Genomic DNA, 27,616 nt, shown 5'->3' with positions numbered 1-27,616 from the left:
ACTCCTAATAGTCATAGTCAACCATAGTTAGTTAAAAGTAGTTATACCTTCAATTGTGTTACAATGGGGCTACAGGACTAGAATATGATGTATGTAACCTAAATATACATCTGAAACACTGTTAGCTAGGGTAATCAATGAATGTTGATATAGGTAGTAGTATTATCACATTTGTTGATGTATACACATTTGGTGTGTGTTAATGTGTTATACATATATCTTAGGCTATGTTTGACGTCTATAGCTATTGCTGTTTAACCATTAACCCTTGAGTTATCCTCTTTGTTGTACAGTAAATACTGATGGGTAAACAAAGTCCAAACTTTGTAGTGAGGCGTTAGTAATCTAGCTTTCCCCTATTAATAAAGAAGAAGGGAGTATACATTAAGAGAACTTTGATGGGTTTAGCAAGTATCAGACACTACAATCGTCATCTAAATAGCAAGTAAAGGGCAGTGTCCCGGGAGTGGATCTCTTAGCAGAGATAAAGTGACTTAGAAAAAATCACCCAATGCCAGTCTTAAGGCAACGTGTGCATAGAGTCCAGGTGAGAAAGCAGCATATCGCTACTAGGAAAAGTCCCCCAGCTGCCAATGAGGAACACAACAGCCAGTGCAGCCATAACAGAGACCATATCCGGAGCACGTCTTCTGGCCAGGAAGGATTGGATCGGTGTGTCAGAGGGCCGGCCGCATCCCCCGACTCATCCGTCCAGATGTGTGCGGTTTTTATGATACGGAGGGTTCTTTCACTTATAGGTGATCCTCTTCCATCATCTGCATAGCTTGTGAATAGCGGGAAGCTCTCCCTTGATTGAGCCCTAGCAGGTATGTTGACTGGAGGCGGCTGTATTATCCTATGATCGTGAGACTCTGGTTTCATACTCGCCTCCGGAGTCAGCTTCCCCATTGGCTGATTAGGTGACCCTTTGTCTTCGGGCCGCAACTCGACTTGGGTGGTTGAGGTTCATGCACAGGGATCCTTTTGGAGCGGGTATCCGTCAATCAACCCTACTTCTGCCTATATTGAGGTCCTCAGATTCTCAATTTTTGTGCAGAATTCCTGTTCAAAGTCTTTCAACAAAGTGTGTATTAGGCAGTATAACTCCCTCATATTTGGCAATTTAATAGACCCCTTTCTTCGTAAGGTTGGCTCTTATCTGTAGTAGCGGTTTTAGTTATAACAGCAGAAGATTGAAAGCTGGTCTACCCTGATGTACAGGGGGGTGCCGAGGACTCGTGTAAAGGTTGCCGCCTAGGCCCTCAGCGGTCCAGATCCGGTCCCAGGAGATGTATATATATCGAGTTTGGTATGGTGCTAATCAGCGTGACAAATAGGTGTTAAATCTAGTATTCTCATAAGATGATGGATTAGTTGACGAGAGATAATCAGTGGATTATCATATTTTTCCTGGGAGCTTCAAAAATTGCAACCTAGTATGGCCGCTGCCCAGACACGCCCCCGCTGAATGCCCTTTTAAGGGCAATGCCCATGGGTAGATTAGGTTTTACTTTATTTTTATTTTGTGGGTTTGGGGGGTAGGGGTTTGTATACTGTTAGGGGGTGTTTGTTTTTCTTTTGTAGAAAAATAGCTGATATCTTTAGGGCAATGCCCTACAAAAGGCCCATTTAAGGGCGCTTGGTAGTTTATTATAGATTATTTTTCACTGCCTGAGGAAAGAGTGCCATAAGCACTTTGAAAAGCATTGCAGATTATATTCACGTTTTAAAATACTTTTTTGTTCCAATAAATAGTCCTCTATGCATAGAGGTTATTTTGGTTTTTATCTAAGACTGTGAGTGTTTTTTTACTTTTATTCTAACTGTGGATCTGGTACCTGTTTGCCTGAGTGAGCTAGCTGGTGGGATCATATTAACCCAGCTGGTCTGACTTGCACTGCATTATAGTGCGCCACTTTTGTGAGTATATTCTCTGGAGGGTCTTTGGGAATTTTCTCTATTTTTTAGTGATTTCATGCACTATTGGAGTACCCTTCCCCCTCCCTCTCTGTATCTTACTTTGCAGCAACCTTTGGTATATCCACGAATTGGAGTGAGCCAGCTGGTGGGCTCTGATCTATCCAGCCTGCCTGACTTACACTGCCATATAGTGCACCACTGTTGTGAGTATCATTCTGTAGAGTGATGTATTGATACAATTTCCAACAATTGTTGTAATCTTCTGCACCATTGGAGCGCCTTTTTTTGTTTTTTCATATTATAGATTAGGGTTTTTATTTAGGGTGGTTTTTTTTTTTTTATTAAAGGGTATTAGAATAAGAATAATTTTTATTGTTTTGGATAATTTTGTTTGTTATTTTTGTAATGGTAGGTTTTTTATTTTTTTGTAATTTTAGTGTTTTTTTTGTAATGTTAGGTTTTAGTGCAAGGCAGCTTAGGTTTTATTTCACAGGTAAGTTTGTATTTATTTTAACTAGGTAGTTAGTAAATAATTAATAACTATTTACTAACTAGTCTACCTAGTTAAAATAAATACAAACTTACCTGTGAAAAAAAATTAAAACTTAAGCTAGCTCCAATATATCTATTAGTTATATTGTAGCTAACTTAGGTTTTATTTCAGAGGTAAGTATGTATTTAGTTACTTTAATTTAGCTCTATTTTAATTATTTTAAAGTTAGGGGGTGTTAGTGTTAGGGTTACGTTAGGGTTAGGTTTAGGGGTCTTATCTCAGTGCATTTTGACAGTTTTTCAGTTAGTGATAGTTAATTTGTGTCATATAGATAACATTGTGCTCACTCCCGTGGAGTTATTTAGGAGTCAGCACTAATTGGCTAAAATGCATGTCTGTCAAAGGCACTGAGATAAGGGGGCAGTTTGCAGAGGCTTAGATATAAGGTAATCACAGAGGTAATAAGTGTATTAATATCACATTGTTGGTTATGCAAAACTAGTGAATGGGTAATAAAGGGATTATCTATGTTTTTAAACTATAACAATTTTCAAGTAGACTGTCTCTTTAAATAAATACAGATTTAGATGCAGAGTTATTTTAGGATACATACCGTGTAAATGGCTGGCAAGGAGGACTCATGAGAATCATATCAAAAGCTAAAGCATCCAACTCTTTTAATGTTATTCCCTAAGATAAAAATAAAACAAACCAATTGAAAAATGGTGTCAATAATAAACAAGTATATACAGCTTATCAGTCTGCATTTCGTATTTCAAAATAAAAATTAATAAAAAAATAGTTACAAAATATCAAGTTTTTTTAAAAGGATATAAAGGTCAAAATAAATTATTCATATAGAGCATGTCATTCAATACTCTTTTAGATTAACTTCTATTATCAAATGTACTTTTTCTCTTGATATCTTTTTTTGAAAAGCACATGTACATATCCTCAACAACAGCAATGTACTACTGTCAGCTAGTATTTGACTGGTAGCTACACACATATGTGTCTTGTCATTGGCTCCCACATGCGTTCAGCTAGCAACCAGTAGTGCATTGCTGCTCTGGCACTAATTACATCATTATATAAAACTTATAAGGCAATAATAAAATGTTCTAACTTATTACAGCATTTTCTTTTTTCATTTTTATGACACTTTAAAGTTAAATAAGGATATATCTACATATAATAAAAGCATCAATTTGATTCTGCATGGAGGCATTTGTTAAAGGGACATTAAACACCTCAAGACATTAATATACATTGTTTAATTACAATATATTTTCATTATTTATTTTGTTCTCTTTAACCTGTAATTTAAAGGGATAGTCTACACCTTGGTCATCTTGAAGTCTTACCTTAGATTAAGCTGCAAACAGCCTCCAGCATATTTTCTATATCATGCAGCAGGAATGGTAAAAAGGTTATTTTAAAATTAATATTGTTTCTGGCCACGTTGAAATGGCTGCCAAACTCAGCCCACTGATGACATAATGAGCTGCATATGACATCCAATCACAAAAAGCTCACAAGTTGAATTCAACAGACTGTCAATGCTATTCAGCACAGTGCCTAGATGCAGCCCAGATTGTGATTTAATCAGGGGGCTGAGCTTGACAGCCATTTCAAAGTGACCTGAAACAATATTAATTTTAAAAACAAAATTTATGCTTACCTGATAAATTTATTTATTTCTTGACACAGCGAGTCCACGGAATCAGCAATACTGTTGGGATGTCACTAAGGGGACGTGTCTCCTCCTCATAGCACGCGTTTTTTCCTTTGGCGCCGTTTTACAGAGATAAGTCTCACAGCCTATTTTAGCCCTCCTCCTCTCTGCTGTGTCGCTCCGGTTCTCCTGCAGTTCGGAAGAGTCAAGTTGGTCGTTCCGGGTCAGAAAGAACAGGCAGGCACCTCAGCTTAGCGCTGAGGTGTAGAGAGTGCTCAGGAGAAGGTTTTTACTATATATATATATATCAAAATTCATATATATATATACCAAAATTCATATATATATATACCCTGGTTAACGGGTTCTCACATCCTTACTAACAGGATTTATTGCCATAAGCGATTTGAAGTCATAGACTGTCCCCTTTATTATCAAATCCTTAAAGAGACAGTAACATTTTTAAAAGATAGAAATTAAAAGGTTTTTTTCATTGTAAAATTGTGCTTAAATTTCTGGTGCACGATGGACTTGGAGTCTAGGCCTACTGTAGAGTGCAAACTTTGTTTGGATGCCCAAGTAGAACCCCCTTTGTCTTTATACATAAGAGTTCTCTCAATACAACAACTGCAAAAAGGCAAACTGTTTGATTCTGAGCCATCATTCCCTCAGGGTGATGCTGTTCAGGAATGCCACAGCTTCTCCCTCAAGTGTCCCAATCTGCGGTAGCGTCACATGCAGTGCCCTGTGGTTCCTCTCAATCTCCGGATGGAGTGTTTTTGAAGGCCAAGATTGTGGCCCAGGTATCCTCGGCGATAGCGGCCATCCCCATGCTGCAGGGGAAACGTAAGAGGAAAATTATAGAATCAGATAAGGTATCAGATCCTGTTCAAGCTGACCGGGTTGCTCTTTCACATAGATCGGAAGAGGAAGATACCTCCGTAGCCTCTGAGGGTGAAATCTCAGATTTGGATATTGTAATTCCTTCTTGTGATGCTGAAGTGGTTTCCTTCAGATTCAAGCTTGAACACCTCCGTGTTTTGTTAAAGGAGGTTTTAGCTACCTTGGACGACTCTGATACGCCTATCAATGTCAACCCTAAAAAATCAAGTAAATTAAATAGATACTTTGATGGGAGGTGTTTCCAGTACCAGATCGTACCTCAAAGATTATTACCCGGGGAAGGGAGAGGCCAGGAATACCTTTTTCCCCCTCCCCTGTCTTTAGGAAAATGTTCCCGGTGGCCGACTCCATCAAGGAGTCATGGCAGACGGTTCCAAAGGTGGAAGGGGCGATTTCCAATCTGGCCAAGAGAGCTACTATTTCTATTGAGGATAGTTGGTCTTTCAAGGATCCTATGGATAAAAAGCTGGAGGATTTTTAAAGAAGATGTATATTCATCAGGGGTTACAATGGCAACCAACGGTGTGTATTGCTACAGTAACCAGTGCGGCAGCCTATTAGTTTGACACTTTGTCAGAGTCCCTCCAATCTGAAACTCCTTTGGAGAAGATTAAGGATAGGATAAAGGCTCTCAAGTTAGCCAATTCCTTTATCACTGACACTTCTTTGCAGGTCATTAAGTTGGGGGCCAAGATATCTGGCTTTGCAATCTTAGCGCGTAGAGTGCTATGGCTTAAATCTTGGTCTGCAGACATTTCTTCTAAAGATAAGCTTTTGGCAATCCCTTACAAGGGAAAGACCTTGTTCGGGCCGGCTTTGGCAGAAATGATTTCCGATATCACGGTTGGTAAAGGATACTTTCTACCTCAAAACAAGAAGAACAAATCGAAGGAATGTCAGACTAATTTTTGTTCATTTCGTAACTTCAGAGGTAAGTCTTCCCCTGCCTCTACCAAGCAGGAACAATCCAAGCCTTCTTGGAAGCCCGGTCAGTCTTGGAACAAGGGGAAGCAATCCAAGAAACCTGCAGCTGATTCAAAGTCAGCATGAAGGGTTTGCCCCCGATCTGGGATCATATCAAGTGGGGGGCAGACTATCTCAGTTCTCACAAGCTTGGGAACAAGATGTTCCAGACCCGTGGGCAGCGGACATAGTTTCCCAGGGGTATAAGTTAGAGTTCAAGACTTTTCCTCCCAGGGGCAGGTTCCACCTCTCAAGATTATCTGTAGACCAGATAAAAAGAGAGGGGTTCTTGAAATGTGTACAGGATCTTTCCTTCTTGGGAGTGATAGTTCCAGTCCCTATTCAGGAACAGGGGCTAGAGTTCTACTCCAACCTGTTTGTGGTTCCCAAAATAAGAGGGAACTTTCAGGCCCATTCTAGATCTAAAGTTACTAAACAGATTCCTCAGAGTGCCGTCCTTCAAGATGGAGACTATCCGCTCCATTCTCCTTCTGATTCAAGAGGGTCAATTCATGACAACCATAGACCTGAAGGACGCGTTCCTGCACGTTCCCATTCACAGGGATCATCACAAATATCTGAGATTTGCCTATCTGGACAAACCCTTTCAAATTTGTAGCGCTTCCATTTGGCCTCGCCATGGCTCCTAGAATTTTTCAAAGGTCCTGGGAACTCTATTGGCAGTAATTTGGTCCCGGGGAATTGCAGTGGCACCTTATCTGGACGACATTCTGATAAGGCGACATCTCTGCAACTAGCAAAATCTCATACAGAGATTTTGTTGGTGTTTCTTCGTTCCCATGGTTGGAAGGTTAATTTGGAGAAAAGTTCTCTTGTTCCGGCTACAACAGTGATCTTCTTAGGAACCATTATAGATTCTCTATCAATGAAAATATTTCTGATGGAGGTCAGAAGAGCCAAGATTCTTTCCGCTTGCCTGTCCCTACAGTCGGCGGTACGACCATCAGTGGCCCAATGCATGGAGGTTATCGGGTTGATGGTGGCCTTCATGGACATAGTTCCTTTTGCTCGGTTCCATTTGAGATCTCTACAGCTGTGCTTGATCACTCAGTGGAACAGGGATTATGCAGACCTATCTTAGAGGATAGTTCTGGATCAATAAACAAGGGACTCCCTTCTGTGGTGGCTGTCTCAAGAACATCTGTCCCAGGGGACGTGCTTTCGGAGACCCTCTTGGGTAATTGTGACCACGGATGCCAGCCTGTTGGGTTGGGGAGAGGTCTGGGACTCATTGAAGGCACAGGGACTTTGCTCTCCCCATAAACATTCTGGAGTTGAAAGTGATCTTCAATACCTTGATGGCTTGGCCTCAACTGGCTCTACCCCGGGTAATCAGGTTCCAGACAGACAACATAACCTCAGTGGCTTACATCAACCACCAGGGGGGAACTCAGAGTTCCTTAGCCATGAAGGAGGTGGCGCGGATCATTCTGTGGGCGGAGGCTCATGATTGCTGTCTATCTGCCATCCATATCCCAGGAGTGGACAATTGGGAAGCGGATTTCCTGAGCAGACAGACTTTCCATCCTGGGAAGTGGGAACTCCATCATGAAGTGTTTTCCAGGTTAACAACCAAATGGGGGTTACTGGAATTGGATCTGATGGCATCTCGTCAGAACAACAAGCTCCCAAAGTACGGGTCGAGAGATCCTCAAGCCTTTCTGATAGATGCTCTGGCAGTTCCTTGGAAGTTCAGATTGGCTTATCTCTTTTCTCCGTTTGCTCTCCTCCCGCGAGTCATCGCTCGGATCAAGCAGAAGAGAGCATCAGTGGCCTTGCAGGATCTGGTATGCAGATCTAGTAGAGATGTCATCTCTACCTCCATGGAGACTTCCACTAAGGACGGCCCTTCTGCTTCAGGGGCCCTTCCTTCATCAAAATCTCGTTTCTCTGAAGCTAAACACAAGTCCTGAAAGACAAAAAAGAGAGGCGCCCTTGGTGCAGCAAATTCTAAAGAGAGTAGACCAAAAACAACAACACTGACGATTCAGTACTCACAAAGGAGTTTGCACATCCAGTGCAATAGTAGGCAAGCCGAAGCTTCAGAGCCGCTCGGCTGACTCCCCAGTGGTGGATCAACTCAGAACAGGAACAGGATTCGATAAGTGACTCAGTTTCCGGTACCGCTTGCCGACTTAGGAAGCCAACTGTGTGTTCCGAACACGGCAAAGTCCAAGAGGAAATAGTAATAAATATCCGGGAGCAAGGTAAAAGTGAACAGTTAATATTATTAAAACATTAAAAAGTTGCTTAGCAACGCGTTTCTCAGCTAGATATGCCATTTCATCAGGCTACAATGTACGCAAGCAGCACAGGTTCACTGTTTCTACACATTACACAGCTCATGACACACACTAAAGTTACCCCTGAGTTACCCCCTGAAACCTACAGAATATCACCATTATTTAAATATATAGCAAAATTCTACCATCAAAAGAAATGAACTAAATGGAGCTCTTATTTACAAAAAATACAGACATATAGATATATCAGTGCAAAAAATAAAATCTTACAGAACACAAAATAACTCGCATGTAACTCCAATAATGGAGAATATTAATGTCCAAACTGGTGAAAGAAAAAAAAAAAGTAACTTGACCTGCTGGAAAGGATAATCCTTATAACCAATGACAGGCTGCTACACAGGCACAGACTATGTGCTTAATGAATGGAAAACCAGTTACTAAAAACAACAGAGGGTGCTAAATAAAATGATGATACCACCATAATGATTAAAAAACAAATTATGCTTACCTGATAATTTCCTTTTCTTCTGATGGAAAGAGTCCATTGCTGCATTCATTACTTTTGGGAAATAAGAACCTGGCCACCAGGAGGAGGCAAAGACACCCCAGCCAAAGGCTTAAATACTCCTCCCACTCCCCTCATCCCACAGTCATTCTGACGAGGAACAAGGAACAGTAGAAGAAATATCAGGGTGAAAAGGTGCCAGAAGAATATAAGGACACCCCACATAAAATCACGGGTGGGAGCTGTGGACTCTTTCCATCAGAAGAAATGGAAATTATCAGGTAAGCATAATTTATGTTTTTCTTCTTAAATGGAAAGAGTCCACAGCTGCATTCATTATTTTTGGGAAATCAATACCCAAGCTATAGAGGACACTAAATGCCAAGACGGGAGGGTACAATAGGCGGCCCAAACTGAGGGCACCAGGCCTCAACCACATCCCAATAAAAAATCCTGCTTCGTCGAAGCCGAGAAAATTTTAAAGAAAGAGCCCCAGTGACACTCGCAGCCAGTCCAGAGCCAAACAAGAGACCACGAACAGACTCGACTGAGCCAACAGTCCTCCAAGAGACACCGTCACCCAACAGACAGTCCCCCACCAATCACCCCTCATATGAAGGTGAAACCAGCCAAAAGCCTTTAAGGGGAAAAGGCAAAGGAGAACCGGGGAAACCAAAAGGTTCTCATAATACAAAAAGAACACCTCCAAGCATTTGTGGGCCCAGCTCACGGAAGCCTAAAAGGACCCAAACAGAGGAGGCCACGCCAATATGAGCGAAACCCAGAATAATACTGGACACAGAGACAGAAAAACATCTCCCCAACATCCTGCATGCATGGACGCAACTGAAAAAGCAAAGTCCTCCCTGCGCCCGCCAATAGAATACCAAAGTATCCAACCATGAAAGTGTGTAATAGACCCAGGCAAAAACCTCAACCATTCTCCAGAAAACGTAGATTCCCAAAAGGAGATCTAACTCACCCGGAGACAATAGAGGAAGACCAAAAGGTCTCAAAACTCAATTGGACAGTTCACGTCAAAGAGTAAAAGCTGCATCTAGAGACACTCTAAACAGCCAATGCGCACACCTCTAATGTGCCAACAGCTGCAACTAACTGCAAACTGCAAACATTTGCACGCTAGACAGCTATCCAAAAAAGCTGTAGGATCAAGCCCTAAAAGGACAATCCAAAACCTTGAAACAAAAGGCCGAAACCGCTCAAACTGCGGAAATGGGGCGCTTAGCCCTCCACAGCATGGGGGCGGAAACTCTAGGTTCTGATTAAATCAGATGTCAGATAGAGTGACGCAGCTGAAACTTCCCTGACCGGTTCTCTATGACCGAAGGCTAACGGGACAGAACAATCCCACCTGCCTCACGGACCTACGGGTCCTCTTGAATGCTTAGTTAACATGAAATAAACAATAACCAAGCACCCTGCGCTTATACCGAACTAGCAAGCAGAATATTGCCATGTGCCTGAACAGTCGCAAGACTGAACGAATCCAACAGTACCAGCCTGCACTCAGGGTCCTAACCGGCAGGCTGCATAAATCCTCCCTCAAAGGGGAAGAAAAGAAAACAGGCATTTTTCAACACAGGACTAACATGTCCAAAACAACTTCCGAAGAAGTATTGAGTATCGATCCCAAACATTCCCGAAGGAAAACATAATAAAAATAAAAGACATCCCATCAGATACAAATAAAAATCAAGGCAACCCGAAGGTTAACACGCAAAAAAAGACACGGTCCTACCCGTAGGACAAGCCGAACAGAGCCCCATTTCACAAAAACTGGGAAAGAACTCAAAATAACGAGTCGTACCATTCAGACTATCAGACTGAAAATTCCCATATCTGTGAACTATAGGGTCATTCAGCGACTCAAACAGATGTCTGAGCAATGGCACAACACTCCGGAACAGAACCCTCAGGATACTGCGGAGGCCCACCCCAAGGCAGAATACCCGGGATAATAGAGCACAAGCACATTCTCAAAGAAACGTCTGGACTATGCAGACGAGCAATCGCCAACATTATCTGAAAGCGAAAACGTGCTGCAAGCTCCGGGGGGAACACACCACCCCGCGTGGAGGAACCATAAACTGGGTTACCCGCATGTGTATGAAGAAGATTTGGCAGGGCCCTGCGGACTAGAATATCTCAGTTGTCACACGGTCAGGAATGCGGATATGGGAGCAAAGCGCAACCACGCCCGGACACAGGGTGAACCGTATAGTCCAAAAAACGCTCTCAGCCTGTCAGGGTTTTTTCCCTGTTTGTTTGCCATACTCACCTCTCTTCCTGACTATGGTGCATTGTGGGGGATGCTGCTCATTTCCTGCACTTCCTTTTATGGCCAGACTGGTGTGCGTCATCCATGTGAGACAGGATGCAGTCTCAGAATTGTGATGTCATCACTTATTATTTAAAGGGCCTCTGTTCAGTATGCTTTGCCTTTGCGTTGTCTCAGACCTGTTTGTGAGAGTTCCTGTGTATTACCTGGCTGCCTGACGTCCTTCCTGGTTCCTGATCCCTGGCTTGTTCCTGACTCTGCTGTTTTCCTTGTTCCTGATTCCGGCTCGTCTGACTATTCGCTTTGGCTCCTGACTCGGCTCGTATGACTACCAGCTCTGGTTTTGACTCCTGGCTTGTGATTTGACTTGTGGACTTTTTATTATTTTTTGCTATTAATAAAGGTGTGATTATTTTTGCACTTCTCGTCTCAGTCTGATTCCTGGCACCCTGACATTACGCAAAGGCCATGAATCCTGATGGTGCTAGATATCCACCTTTACCTGCCATAATTTCCAGGATGGATGTACAGGATCACCGCTTGGATCAATTTGCACTAGCCCTGCAAACCCTCCTGACTCGCACTGCACATTTGGACCAAAGTGTCCCGCAAGTTATGGCTGCTCCTGTTTCCGCTGCTGCACCTATGCCTACCAGGAGCATGTGCGGTTCTGCACCTCTACCTCAGCAATATGGAGGCGATCCTATTTAGTGCAGAGGGTTTTTGAACCAGGTGGGCATTTACTTTGAGATGTTACCTCAGGCGTTTCCCTCTGACAGAGCTAAGGTGGGATTTCTCATCTCGTTACTCTCTGACACAGCTCTTGCCTGGGATAATCCCTTGTGGGAGACTAATAAACCTGTGATTTCAAATTACCCTGAATTTGTGGCCTCCTTTCAAAGGGTATTTGATGTTCCGGCTCGCTCCTCCTCTGATGCTAAACGACTCATGTCCATTCAGCAAGGTACAAGATCTGTTGCTCAGTATGCTATTGAGTTCCGTACGCTTGCCGCAGAGGTAGGTTGGAACAATGAAGCCCTTGTTGTCGCCTTCTTTCATGGGCTCTCTGATGCGATTAAAGACGAAGTTGCTGCCAGAGATTTACTAGAGGATCTCGAGGCATTGGTGTCTTTTTTGATCCTAATTGACATCAGACTCAGAGAGAGGCCCTCTTTCAAGGAGCGCTTGCGGAAGCCTCCTGTTCCGTTGTCTCCTACGTGTTCGTTCCCACCCATGCCTCCCTCTCCTCCCATGCCTCCTGGTCCCGAGTCACCAGGTACTGCTGAGCCGATGCAGTTGGGATTAACGCATTTCCTGGCGGCGCAGAGGGCCTTTAGGAAGAGGGAGGGGCTCTGCCTCTATTGTGGGTTACAGGGCCACCTTTTGAAGTCTTGTCCTACACGGCCGGAAAAAGCTCACACCTAAGGTCCTGTCGGGGGCAGACCTTGGGTGGTTTATCCTCATCCCCGGAACCGCTTAAGGAGAAATCTTTGGTCACGGTTGTCCTTTCCTGGGTGGACTCCTCCATAGTCACTCAGGCTCTTGTTGACTCCGGTGCTGCGGGCTATTTCATTGACGGTGCTTTTGTATCAAAGCACTCCATTCCTGTTTTGCCTCGGTCAGTTCCCGCACTTGTTACTCACGAAACTGCTCCATTGTCCATGGCTGTTGGGGCTCTCCATTTTTTTTTTTTTTTTTTTTTTTTTTTTTATTAAATAGTTTTTTATTGAGGTTGAATAACACATTGACAACAGTCTCATCAACAGAATACATTGTACAACTTATATTATACTGGCATGACATTACACAGTGGGCACCTCATTTTTTAAATCTTATAGGTTTTGCGAGTTCCTCAGACAAGCAGGTCCAGTCGTGGGACCAAAAGTTAAACAGAACAATTGAGGACATGTCAACGTAGATAACAGTACAGATTGCAATTTCAGCTTATGTGGGATAAATACAGATTGTAAAGTGCATATACAATATCAATATAGTAAAGCATAATAAAGGCATCAGGGTAACTCTGTAGAGATCATCATTTAGGAAAACATAGAGTATAGCCTCTCTCAGTTGTTATTGTAATCCAATAGCCATTAGTACTGAGCCTCTATTAGAACATAGGCAATCTCAAAACTGTTATCTAGAGTAAACTTCAGGAAACAGGAAATCACTATAAAATCAATGATCCTGTGATGAACCCCTGTGAGCCATTCTACCAGGGTGCAGGGAGAGAAAAACTAAGTCGTGGCTCTACAGGTAGGGCAGAGACTACTAAACTCTGCCAAAAGGGTGTGCAGAGAGAAAGGGAATCAACCCCAACCGCACAGAAGTAATGAGGGGGAGAGGGGGGGAAGGGGAGGGGAAAGGGGAAGGGGAGGGGGAAAGGGGAAGGGGAGGGGAAGGAGGAGGGAAGGGGAGGGGGAGGAGGAGGGAGGGGGAGGAGGAGGGAGGGGGAGGAGGAGGGGGGAAGGAGGAGGGGGGGGGGAAGGAGGAGGGAGGGAGGAGGAGGGGGGGAGAGGAGGAGGGGGGGGAGAGGAGGAGGGGGGGAGGAGGAGGAGGGGGGGGGAGGAGGAGGAGGGGGGGGAAGGAGGAGGAGGGGGGGAGAGGAGGGCGGAGGGGGGGGGGGCGGAGGAACAGCCGAAAATAACAGATCCTACTATTGTTAACTTACACTCCTAACATAGAGCCCAGAGATATTGATAGAGCAACTTAACATTATGGCTATCTGAATAAGGACAACTGAGCATGTGGGCGGCCCAGCATTAACTCAGTTGGTACACTGATAATGTAAAACTTTCTTACACGAGATAGATAGGTTAGGCATGTCATAAGGAAATTTAAATCTAACCTTTCCTGTAGTAAACTATTATTAATTCTTACTCCCATTAACCTAGAAAGGTAATATATATTCATACTCTTTTACATAGCTGTTTCTGTCAGGCTTATGTTCTAAAGTGTTCAACTAACTAGTAAAGCATATTAAGAGAGTTGCAAGCATAGAATCAGACCAATTACAGAGCATACAGTTTCATGAAGTCAGTGCACAAAAATAAGATTATCCCTTACCCCCCATATGTGGGGGGGGGGGAGGGAATGACTACAATTATATAATTTCTGATTTATATACTAAGCAGCTAAACATTAGTGAAAGAATAAAAAAGAGGCTTCTGATACAACCAGGTCACACGTGCTCGCGTGGTAAATGGTATTCTATACGTACTACATATTTATACTTATAGGAGAAATAAATAAATATAGGGGAAAAATAAGTGGCAATAGTAATTTGGTATCTGATATAGGGCTCTATAGTGAGAGTAAAATGCTCTAAGTTGACTACTAGGGACATAGGGCTTAAACAGTAGTAGTGTATGACAGGCTAGGGTTAACATCATATAAGATGAGAAGCAATGGACGATATTAAATCTCTGAGTTGCACATATCAATTAGGAGCCCATTGCCTCACAGACAAACAGCATGAGAATAGTGTGTATTTCTTGGAAGAAAAAAATAGACATAAAGGCATAATGGCAGCAGAAGGGGTAATACACAATTCTAACAGGAGCTCTAGGCTAATCATATATGGCAATGCAAAAATGTTAACTTGGGTTTTGGACAAGCATCAGATACCTCCCTGGTATCTCCATAAAGAACAAACCCAGTAAATAGAAAATAGCAAAGATACAGTTTAGGTGGGCACCAGGCATCAAGAAAAGCTCCAGCACCGTGTAGCAAGGCAATGCTCTTAACCCACTCCAACTCTCTTGTCGTTGTTGTCCCCATTTAATGTCTCAGTACTATTCCAGAGAGTCCCAGCACTCTCCTGAGTAATAGCAAGGGCTTTCCAAATCAATACAGCGATAGCTCCTGCTAACACAGATGTATTGGGTACAAGCTCTCTGATAACACAGATATCCTCCCCCGGTGTCTGTGTGTTACAATCTGGGAAGTCGGGGGGCTCCCCTTTAGCAATGCTGGCTGACACTGTCACAGGCTTGAGAGAAACAGGCACCGCAAGACCATCTCCCATATTCAGCTGCGCGGCGTTAAGCTGTGTGCCAGAGACCACCTCTGCTTCCCCAGCACCTTCAGTATGTTTCTCTTTAGATCTCTCCTTTTCAATCCTATCTATTAGGTTATCAAATCTGCGGAGTATCTGTTGCTCATATTCATCGAATAGAGCTTGTATTGTGGTGGGGGTGCACTTTTCCATACTCAGATTTTTATTGTGGCTAGCTGACCATGTGACTTCTCAAGATGGCGGCCGCTCAGGGCATGCAGTACTCAATAAAGTATTCCAGAACTGACCGGAGTGTTACCACGGATGCACCCGTGCTTCCAGCACTACTCAGGCTTGATACTATAGTCAGGGATGGGTATTGTAGAGCCAATATCCCTCCGATCTTGGCTATGGATAGTGCTGTGTTATGTCAGGAGAGTCCTCTGAGCCTCAGACCCCTGGCCTCTCCAACAGTGTTATATCATGTTAAGCTTTCCTACGGGCTCTGTGATATGGCCAGCATGGAGTTTAGGCACCTCAAAGCAGCCGATCTGGAGTTTGCTGCCCTTGGAGGCTCAATCTCTGCTACTCGCGGCTCCCGATCCAGGCCGCAGCCGCAGCGTTTCCTAAGCTCAGCTCCAGTTCTCTGATGCGGCCCAGCGGGGCTCCGGGTTATTTTCATAGAATCAGGATCAATATGCGCCTTGGGGAGATCCAGCAGCAATCCCAATGATAAACAGATAGTTTCCCCAAGATTACACACTTTTTAGCCTAGAAAATATTGTTTTAAAAGCAGAGCACTCACTCTGCATGTCTTCTCTGTTCGGCGTCAAACTCCGCCCCGGGGCTCTCCATTTTTAAACCCTCCAGTTCCAGGTGATAAACTTTCTGCATTTTCCGGTTGTTCTGTGTTATCCCTGTCTCCAAAAGCACAATCCGAGTCTCGATTGACGCAGGTCCGAAATTTTGTTGTGGTCCCCGCAATGTATTTCCACTTGTCTTCGGAAACCAGTTAAAGTCTTGTGCACTTCTTCGGTATCTCAATTGACAGAGGAGTACCGAGAGTTTATAGACGTTTTTGACAAGGTGCGTGCCTCCTCACCGGTCTTACGATTGTGCCATAGACCTGCAACCCGGAGCCATTCCTCCTCGGGGCCGGGTGTACCCTCTGTCTGTTGCAGAGAATTGTGCTATGGAGGAGTATGTTGCCGGGGCTGGCTTCTTCTTTGTGAAGAAAAAGGGTGGCGAGTTAAGACCATGCATCGATTATAGGGGTCTTAATAGTCTTACCATTAAGAATGCTTACCCTATTCCGCTCATTACGGAACTCTTTGACCGCCTCAAGGGAGTTACGGTCTTTACTAAACTTGATTTGAGAGGAGCGTACAATCTCGTTAGGATTAAGGAGGGCCACGAATGGAAAACGGAATTTAACACCAGGAGCGGGCATTATGAGTATCTTGTAATGCCCTTTGGCCTATGTAATGCTCCTGCTGTTTTTCAGGAATTTATTAATGATGTCCTACGAGACATGTTGCAACAGTGTGTTGTGGTGTACTTAGACGACATCCTCATACACTCAGGCTCATCGTTCTGATGTTACATGGGTTCTTCAGAGACTACGTGAGAACGACCTGTTTTGTAAACTCGAGAAATGTGAGTTCCATCAGACTTAAGTAACCTTCCTAGGTTATGTTATCTCCATTGCAGGGTTCTCCATGGATCCTGACAAGTTATCTGCAGTTCTGCAGTGGTCTCGCCCAGTTGGTCTTCGGTCTATTCAACGTTTTTTGGGGTTCGCCAATTACTATAGAAAATTTATTAAAAACTTTTCTTCCTTGGTCAAACCTATCACAGACATGACCCGTAAAGAGAATGATCCACTCCATTGGTCACCTACTGCCATTAAGGCCTTTGATAGTCTTAAGACTGCATTTGCTGCCGCTCCAGTTCTGGCTCATCCTAACCCTGTCCTGCCTTTCGTTCTTGAGGTCGATGCGTCTGAGACTGGAGTAGGTGCCCTCTTGTCTCAACGTCCTACGCCTGATGGTTCCTTGCAGCCGTGTGGTTTCTTCTCTAAGAAATTGTCTCCAGCGGAGTGCAATTATGAAATTGGCGACAGGGAATTACTGGCCATAATTTTGGCACTCAAGGAATGGAGGCATCTTCTCGAGGGTACTAGCGTGCCAGTGCTCATTCTTACTGACTACAAGAATTTAACTTATCTATCTGAAGCAAAACGTTTGTCGCCCCGACAAGCCAGATGGGCGCTATTTTTGTCTCAGTTTAATTATGTGGTCTCCTACCTGCCTGGTAGTAAGAATTTTAGGGCTGATGCCCTCTCTCTACAATTTTCGCCTTTGCCCAAGGAGGAGTCTGTACCTACTCCTGTTATACCTCCTGACCATATTTTGGCTACAATACGTACTAATTTGACTTCTCCCTTGGGGGAGGAGATCCTGGCTGCACAAACCAATGCACCTCCTGAGAAACCTAGTGGTAAGTGTTTTGTTCCTGAGAATCTTCAAACTAAACTTTTGCACACTTACCACTATCCTAAAGCCGCAGGTCACCCAGGCAAGAACCAAATGATTTGGTCTGTAACTCGACAATTCTGGTGGCCAGGTATTCGTTCTGATGTCTCAGTTTGTGCTCAGAATAAGACTCCTCGACGTCTTCCTGTGGGTCTTCTTCAACCTATTGCTAATGGTGAGCGTCCTTGGACACATCTTTCCATGGACTTCATTGTCGAGCTCCCTGTTTCCAATGGCAATACTGTTATCCTTATGGTGGTTGACCATTTTTCTAAAATGTCACATTGCATTCCCTTGATGAAGCTGCCTACCACTCAGGAGCTTGCTTCAATTTTTGCCTGGGAGGTCTTCCGTTTACATGGGTTACCCAAGGAGATAGTGTCAGACCGGGGTAGCCAGTTTGTCTCCAGATTTTGGCGTTCCTTTTGTGCTCAAATGGGGATCCAGCTTTCCTTCTCCTCGGCATATCACCCTCAATCCAATGGGGCTGCGGAACAGTCTAATCAAGCTCTGGAACAGTTCCTCCGTTGCTATGTCTCAGATCACCAAAATAATTGGTCTGAACTGTTACCTTGGGCAGAGTTTGCTCGTAATAGTGCTATTAATGCTTCCTCCAAGTTATCACCGTTTATGGCGAATTATGGGTTTCAACCATCCTTGTTGCCCGATTCATTCATGTCTCAGGGTATTCCGGCTTTGGAGGAGCATCTCCCGCAACTCCGTTCCACGTGGGTGCAGATTCAGGATTGCCTTCATCGTTCTATGCAGCGCCAAAAGTTCCAGGCCGATCGTAGGCGTCTGCCCGCACCTTCCTACCAGGTTGGTGAGAGAGTTTGGCTGTCCTCCCGCAACTTGAACCTTCGTGTGCCTTCCAATAAATTGGTTCCCCGTTATGTTTGGTCCTTTTCGAATACTCCGACGGGTTAATCCTGTGGCCTAGGCTCTTGACCTTCCTTCTGCTATGCGCATCTCCAATGTTTTTCATGTCTCCCTCTTGAAACCATTAGTTTGTAATTGGTTTACCACTGTCTTGCCTCGTCCCCGTCCTATCTTTGTTGACAACCATGAGGAGTACGAGGTCAGCAGCATTATTGACTCTCGTATGTCCAGGGGCTGTGTACAGTATTTGGTTCACTGGAGGGGCTACGGTCTGGAGGAGTGTTCTTGGGTTCCCTCCTCTGATGTTCATGCTCCCGCCCTCCTCCATGCCTTCCATGCCCGTTCCCCCAATAAGCCTTTTGTCCTCCCGCGGGGGAGGGGTCATTGAGGGGAGGGTACTGTCAGGGTTTTTTCCCTGTTTGTTTGCCATGTGCTGCTGGCAGCCATTTTACTCACCTCTCTTCCTGACTATGGTGCATTATGGGGGATGCTGCTCATTTCCTGCACTTCCTTTTATTGCCAGACTGTGTGCATCATCCATCTGAGACAGGATGCAGTCTCAGAATTGTGATGTCATCACTTATTATTTAAAGGGCCTCTGTTCAGTATGCTTTGCCTTTGCGTTGTCTCAGACCTGTTTGTGAGAGTTCCTGTGTATTACCTGGCTGCCTGACGTCATTCCTGGTTCCTGATCCCTGGCTTGTTCCTGACTCTGCTGTTTTCCTTGTTCCTGATTCCGGCTCGTCTGACTATTCGATTTGGCTCCTGACTAGGCTCGTCTGACTACCAGCTCTGGTTTTGACTCCTGGCTTGTTATTTGACTTGTGGACTTTTTATTATTTTTTGCTATTAATAAAGGTGTGATTATTTTTGCACTTCTCGTCTCAGTCTGATTCCTGGCACCCTGACAAAGCCAACAGGCCGCGTCACTTTCAAAGGCCTCAAAGTTTCAAACCACGAGCCCATAAACCTCACACATAAGCAGGTCGAATCACACAACAAACATGATTATAAACCCCCCTGTCCAATAACCCCCGTCAGGAGGTATTAACCCTCAATTCCAAGATACTAACAGGGACTCACTGAGACCCTTATAGTATAAGGTAAACCTGCGAGAAGTATAGCCTCACGGGAAACATTCACAATACATCGAATAAAGTAAAATGAAATTATCTTACCGGAATCAACGCCGTGGAACAGGAACACGACCCTTCAAGTGTGACGGATAGTAGCATCGCCTCCGCCATGGACTTGAGAGAAGAAAGCAGGCAGCAGAGCTTAGTTTGACAACGCCGAAAGAAACTTCCTGCATCTCCGGACTCTAACTTTTATCCAAGCCCTCACTGAGAGACTAACAGGACTACTTAAAACTCCTGTCCCATGCCAAAGAGTACTACCCTCCATAAGAGACAAAAACAAAAATTAAAAAATTCTGACACGTCTCTGCCAACCTCCTGGGATAAAAGGCAAAGAATGACTGGGGGATGAGGGGAGTGGGAGGAGTATTTAAGCCTTTGGCTGGGGTGTCTTTGCCTCCTCCTGGTGGCCAGGTTCTTATTTCCCAAAAAAAGAATTGAATGCAGCTGTGGACTCTTTCCATTTAAGAAGAAAAAGGCAGAGAAATTATGGACTCTTTTTAATATATCTATAGCTGAGCAGAGGATTCTGATGCCCCAGTGCCTGCACAGACCTTATTAGCTTGGTGTTGCCATGTTGTCTATTTGTGAGAACCTTTCATCTAGAAGTTTTTGATTACCACCTGTTATTTGTGCAATATGCATTGTGTTTAAGAGCTTTTCTGGGAAGCTCCCACCCTACTTGAGCAGAATGCTCTCCCCGGCTATTCCCAACTCCTATAACCTCCGATCCAGTACTAGCACATTATTTAGTTTGCCTCAATACAAAGAGAAAACAGCTCGATCCTCCCTTTCCTAAAGAGCACCACAATTATGGAACAACTTCCCACACATTTTCAAACCTTCCTAATATCCTTTAAGAGATCCCTATCTACATATCTCAAAACAGAATGCACCTGTCATGGTTGATTATATATTTCCTACCTGTTCTATGTTAAATTTTGCATATATTGTGTATTATTATTGTTTTTCTATTTTATTGTACCCTATTGTATCAATGAAATGTTTTGTAGACCCAGGACATACTTGAAAACAATAGAAATCTCAATGTACCCTTCCTGGTAAAATATTTTAAAAATAAATAATAAATAAATAAAATCTTTGTTTTTTTAGACTGTATATTCTAATGTTTCTTTTGTATATCCTGAACCCTAAATAGTGATATAAACAGTAGTGACAAGACTTCTTAGCTAGTCTCACCAGACAAGAAAGAGTTAATTTATCTGGCCATTTTTCTCAAAGTATTTCCCTGTTTATCCTCTTCACTAAGCCTCGGCCATCATCATCACCTGTTCCCACTCATGCTTCTAAAGCTTTCCCATGCTGTCCTTTTGTGAGACACTTACCCTGTTTTAAAGCTCTAAATCCTCCCTTAAAGGGACATGAAACCCAACATGTTTCTTTCCGGATTTATACAGAGCATGTAAGGTTTGTTCTATTATCCCTGGAACTCTGTGTTTAACCCCAAATGAAAAAAGTTAAACGGATAATAAGCCGATTTCACAGAGAACTACAGGTCAGGAGCAGGAAACAGATGATGAGCTAGTGGGGAGCTGTAATGCTTACAGTTCACAAGTGGGACTTTCCCAATATGTTTAACCCCTTTGTGGGGTAGTCAAAAATGACATATGCCATAGCTGTAGATGGCTGCTTGGGGTCCCTACACCTCCACTTGTTTACCACTGTGCAGGGTCCTCTAATCCTTCTATTATAGTCTGTACAGTCACTTTTGCTTTTAATAACTGCACATCCAGTATAGTGCTAAAAAACATATCCATGAACAATAAATAATGGATAATATTATCTCAGCTAATTTTCCAAGTCTTGTTTCATGAGAATAGACAATGCTAATACTGTTATAGCCAAAACTCCAGGCGGCCAGCACAAAGACTAGAAATAGAAGATAAAAAACAAACAAAAAGTCCAGTACATAAGGCAACATGGGAAGTTGTAATGTAATGAGTTTATGAGTAAGCCCCAGTGAGGTACCAAACTTGTCAGACTTTCCATGTTGCCTTATGTGCTATATTTTATATTCTTATTAATAAAGTTGACATTTTTTAACTCTATGTGTTGGCCTCCTGGACTTTTGGAACTTGTGTAGCAGATGGCTGTCTGCTGTTTGGCTGGTTTAGCCCATGGATGGTGGGGGGTGTCTAACTGAAGCCTTACCCGGACTGTGAAGGAATGCTGGAGCAGTGAAGCTTTGTGTGTGACTACTGTTATATCACATATATATCCATGTGTTCAGCTATGATCACATTCTCCTTTTTCTTTTAGTTATAAGCATATTGTGAGTGGCTGTCATGCTGCTCATTGTTATTGTATTACTGACACTAATGTTACATAACCATTTATAACAAAACAAAAATGAGGCATTTTCATAAACAGCATTACAGTAATGAAAGGTATCAAGGTCATGCTTTCATATCAACTTTTATTTATGTACTGATATGATAACTCAGCAGACTATTGTAAACACTAAATGAATAATTTACAAACAACTGAGCTAAATATAAACTCTAATTACACCCATGATGTGATTATTATGCAGGCAATGGCTTCTGTATGTCTGCTAGAGTAATCGTTAAGAAGGCCAAAACGATTGTCTGGGATTGTCCCTTGTTCAGAGGAGAATTGCCTGGTATATCAGGGCTGCACTGACCTTGCTAGGTGGGATCAGACTGAAATATTTCAGGAAAGTTCTCCTTTGTGAAAAGCACAATTGGGCTAAAAGAGGCTATTCCTAGGAGGTAACTCGCCATAGAACTAGCTACTGAGCAGTTGTTTGTTCCTGTTAGAGCGCTTCTCTTTCTGTATGATTTTGTACTGTAATTGTTACTTGTCTTTAGTGCGACTCTCCATGTAGCTGAGCTTACAATGAAAAAAACAAAATTAAAACTGTAATTTTTAATGATTTGCTAAACTTCCTTGAGTACCTCATTATATTACCCGATGGCCTTAAAATGCAGGGTTGCACAACCAACAATCCAGGTAGCAGAAATGTGACTCACCATGAGTTGTCTTTTGCCAGCTACCCCACCCCCATCCCAATTACTTGTACTATGTACCCATTGGCTCCAATTTGCTACAAATGACTTAAGCTTTCCAAATCGTATTGTTACCAAATACACTATGGCATCTGTATGTGTACATACATGTTTAGTGTATACATGCACGCAGGAAACAGGGAATTCTCATTGACTCTTCCTTTAACATTTCAACTATGTTCTTAATAATATAATAATTTTAATAATTTACTGTATACTTCTTAAATGGATAGCATGCAATTTTAAACAGCAATTTACTTCTGTTATCAAATTTGCTTTGTTCTCTTGGTATCTTTTCTTGAAGAGTTAAACTAGGTAGGCTTAGGAGCGTGCACGTGTCTTTAGTACTCTATGGCAGCAGTGTTTTGCAAAATTGTATAACAAAGATACAAATAATGTTGCAAAAACACTGCTGACTTAGAGTACTAAAGACACATGCACAGTCACACTCTTATGAGCCTACCTAGTTTTACACTTCAATAAAAGATACAAAAGAATGAAGCAAATTTGATCACACAAGTTGTTTAAAATTGCATGCTCTATCTGAATCTTGAAAGTTTAATTTTAAACTTTACTGTCCCTTTAAGATGATGTTTTTATGAAATTAAATTAGCTATGTGAAATAGTTCTGTAAGTAGAAAAAACAAAATGTATGCTGGCCACCAGGAGGAGGCAAAGACACCCCAGCCAAAGGCTTAAATATCCCTCCTACTTACCCTATCTTCCCAGTCATTCGGCGGAGGGAACAAGAAAAAGTAGGAGAAACATCAGGGTATAAAGGTGCCAGAAGAAAGAATAAAAAGGGAGCAGCCCAAACAAAATATCTTACGGCGGGGTCGTGGAGTCTCCCTGCCAGGAAAGAAAGGAATTTATCTGGTAAACATAAATTTTGTTTTCTTTCCATAAGGCAGGGAGAGTCCACGACTTCATTCCTTACTGTTGGGAAAATCATACCCAAGTTCCAGAGGAATAACTGAAGGAATAACGGGAGGGAACAAAAAGGAGGCAGACCCTAATTAGAGGGCAGCACAGCTTGCAAAACCTTTCTCCCAAAAACTGCTTCCGCCGAAGCAAACACATCAAACTTGTAACATTTAGAAAAAGTATGTAAGGACCAGGTAGCCGTCTTACAAATCTGCTCCATAGAGGCCTCGTTGTTAAAAGCCCAGGAAGAAGCTACTGCTCTAGTGGAATGAGCTGTAGTCCTCTCAGGAGGCTGTTGTCCTGCTGTCTCATAAGTTAGGTGGATGACGCTCCTCAACCAGAAAGACAAGAAAGACGTAGTGGCCTTCTGATCCCTACATTTACCTGCATAAATGACAAACAAAGATGAAGATTGTCTGAACTTCGTAGTAGCCTGAAGGTAAAATTTCAAGGCACGAACCACATCTAGATTGTGAAGCAAACGTTCCTTCACCAAGGAAGTATTGGGACACAAGGAAGGAACAACAATCACTTGATTATGTTCTGATCTGAAACTACCTTAGGAAGGAAACCTAACTTAGTACGTAAAACTGCCTTATCGGCGTAAAAAACAAGGTAAGGGGGATCAAACTGCAAGGCAGAAATCTCTGAGACCCTGCGAGCAGAGGCAATAGCCAACAGAAACAGAACCTTCCAGGATAACAGTTTAATGTCAACAGTATGCATAGGACCACGCTCTTCACACCAGTGCAGATAAGTCCGCCACACCTTATGGTAGATGCGTCAAGCAACCGGCTTACGAGCTTGAATCAAAGTGTCAATAATACTCTCAGAGAAACCTCTCTTGGCTAAGACTAAGCGTTCAATCTCCACGCAGTCAGCCTCAGAGAATTTAGATTTTGATGTAGGAAGGGACCCTGTAGTAGCAGGTCCCTGAGACAGGGTAACCACCATCGCGGCCATAATGGAGGAATTAGAATCACCGGTGCTCGCTCCTGCTTGATTCGAGCCACCACACAGGGGAGAAGAGGTAATGGAGGAAATCAATATATGAGTCTGAACCTCCAGGGAACCGCTAGAGCATCTATTAGTTCTGCTTGAGGATCCCTCGATCTCGACCCTTACCTGGGTAGTATGGCATTTAGACGGAAAGCCATGAGTTCTATCTCCGGCATCCCCCATCTGGAGCATATCTCTGCAAATACCTCAAGGTGGAGAGACCATCCCCCCGGGTGAAAAGATTGCCTGCTGAGGAAGTCTGCTTCCCAGATGTCCACACCTGGAATGTGAATCGCTGACACCATACAGTTGGTCTGTCTCCGCCCATTTCAGGATCTGAGAACCCTCGCTCATCACTAAGGAACTTGTTCCGCCCTGATGGTTGATATAGGCTACTGAAGTTATATTGTCCGATTGGAATCTGATAAACTGGGACAAACCCAGAAGGGGGCAAGCCTTCAGGGCATTGAAAATTGCCCAAAGCTCCAAGATATTGATCTGCAATGTGGACTAGTCCTGAGTCCACAGACCGTGTGCCTTCCTGGCACCCCAAACGGCTCGCCAGCCGGATAGACTTGCGTCCGTAGTCACAATCTCCCAGGACGGTCTCAAGAAGCACGTGCCTTGGGACAGGTGATCTTGACAAAGCCACCAAGAGAGCAAATCTCTCAACAGGCTGTCCAGTATTATCTGTTGGGACAGGTCTGAATGGTCACTGTTCCATTGTCTCAGCATGCATAGTTGTAAGGGTCTGAGATGGAATCTGGCAAAGGTAATGATATCCATACAAGACACCATGAGGCCAATCACCTCCATACACTGGGCCACCGAAGGACTTAGGGAGGCCTGGAGGGCAAGGCAAGCTGATGTTAGCTTGCAACATCTCTGATCCTTTAGAAAGATCTTCATGGATACCGAGTCTATAACTGTACCCAGGAAATTCACCCTGGTATGTGGAGTAAGAGAACTCTTTTCCAAGTTTATCTTCCATCCATGTGACTGAAGAAGACTTAGAAGGAATTCCGAGTGCTCCCTTGCTAGACGAAAACATGGTGCCTGTACCAATGTGTCATCCAGGTAAGGTGCTACCTTTGCAAATATTCTTGGAGCAGTAGCTAAGCCAAACGGAAGTGCTATGAACTGGAAGTGTTGGTCCAGAAATGCAAACCTCAGGAATTGAAAATGTTCCCTGTATATCGGAACGTGAAAGTATGCATGCTTCAGGTCTATGGTAGTCATAAACTGTCCTTCCTGAACCAGAGGAAGGATTGATCTTATTGTCTCCATCTTGAAGGATGGGATGCTTAGAAATTTGTTTAGGGCACTTCAAGTCCAGAATGGGACGAAAAGTTCCCTACTTCTTGGGAACCACGAAGAGGTTTGTATAGAACCCCAACCCTCTTTCTGATGCAGGTACCGGGACAATTACTCCTATAGAGACTAGGTCCCATACGCAACCTAAAAAGGCAGTCCTCTTCTCTGGTCTTGTAGACAGTCTGGAGAGAAGGAATCTGCCCCTGGGCGGATAGGACTTGAATCCTATCCGGTATCCCTGAGATACGACCTCCAGAACCCAAGGGTCCTGAACATCCTGAAACCAAGCATCTGAGAACAGCGACAATGTGCCCCCTACTCGAGCCGATCCCGGATCGGGGGCCGCACCTTCAGGCTGACTTGTTATCGGCGGGCTTCTTTGTCTGTTTGAACTTGTCCTAGGACTGAGCTGGCTTCCAAGTACTCTTGGGCTTGGATGAGGATTAAGATCGTTAGAACTTGTCCGTACGAAAGGAACGAAAATTTGACTATAACAGGTTAGGTTGCGGTATTGCAATCCTATAATGAAACCCAGACTCTGCCTCCTAGATACATACAAATTATCCTAAAATTAATTTGCAAATAACAAAAACTTCAAAGATACATAAAGGAAGGCACATTGACTGCTGGAATGGGTATAGAATAATATAATAAAACTGCAAAAAGTATATATATATATATATATATATATATATATATATATATATATATATATATATATTGTTCACCACAGAAAATTCAACAGGAACTTGGTACCAATAGGAACTTGGTACCAATATTACTATAAATGCTGCTCAGGATTATACTGATTGCAATATGATAAATATATGTTCTAAAAAGATAATCAAACCTATGCTAATGTTATAAGATACAAATATAAAAAATAAATCTGATGGTTAAAGTGCTAATTGTTAACCATATACAAGTGTATTAGTGACGATATGAAATAAATATCAGCTCTCTACTATGTCGATCTTGATAAAGGCACTCTAGCCGAAACATGTTGAGAAAGCCATATTCTATGTTTTGACTATCACTTTAAAGAGCATTTCCAAAGAAGGATTGTTGGATTTCTGAAGTAGAAGTTTAAAGGTGATCGCTCACAGAAATAACTTCACTTTTTGATGTGTCCCAAACAAACAGAAGCGGATCGAGACAGGACGCAAGGTGTTACCCAGGAGGAGATTGGCTACCTGCGGTCACGTGATCCATTTAGAAACAACGGTGAGAAGGTTTAACACAGTGAATGTGGTCGCTACATAGTGGCATTTTTTACCACCTGGAGAGGGAACCGGAGATTGAGGACTATATCTGCTGACAACGCAGCTCCTGACAGCATAGTGACTTACACAGGAGGTATGAGGGAGGCATGTTAAGTCATAAACAGTAATACAAACATCCGTTAAACAAATATTTCCACATCTCCAAATTGTTATTAACACATGTTGAAGGACTAACAGTATAATAACAGTTGGAACTGAAATATTTTTTTCTTAATACCTATAAAGGACTTTCACTACACTACGTCCCTTCGAGTCCCTGCATCTTTATAATATAACGCCTGAAGAGAAAACAAACTTTGCAGAAACAGGGGATTCTCAAATGAACAAAAAGCCTATTGTAATTTGCATATAACCCCAAGTTTTTTAAGTGCGGTCAATTCTTACGCCTAGATTTAGAGTTTTGCGGCCAAAGGGGTGCGTTAGCTACGCGTGCTTTTTTCTGGCCGCACCTTTTAAATACCGCTGGTATTTAGAG

The 27,616-nt window shown here is 43.2% G+C and overlaps 1 protein-coding gene across 2 annotated transcripts in view; it reads right to left on the bottom strand.

Moving 5' to 3' along the window:
- TRDMT1 (tRNA aspartic acid methyltransferase 1) overlaps positions 1 to 27,616 on the bottom strand; it is a 425,365-nt gene that overhangs the window by 210,476 nt on the left and 187,273 nt on the right. For both annotated transcript variants that reach the window (XM_053713982.1, XM_053713981.1), the window contains exon 3: positions 3,027 to 3,103. In XM_053713982.1, the coding sequence (XP_053569957.1) occupies positions 3,027 to 3,103 (77 nt within the window). The remainder of the gene's footprint in view (positions 1 to 3,026; positions 3,104 to 27,616) is intronic.

Source organism: Bombina bombina, chromosome 5 (genome assembly GCF_027579735.1).
Source record: "Bombina bombina isolate aBomBom1 chromosome 5, aBomBom1.pri, whole genome shotgun sequence".
Lineage (NCBI taxonomy): Eukaryota > Metazoa > Chordata > Amphibia > Anura > Bombinatoridae > Bombina > Bombina bombina.
This window is presented reverse-complemented; position numbering and strand designations above follow the sequence as displayed.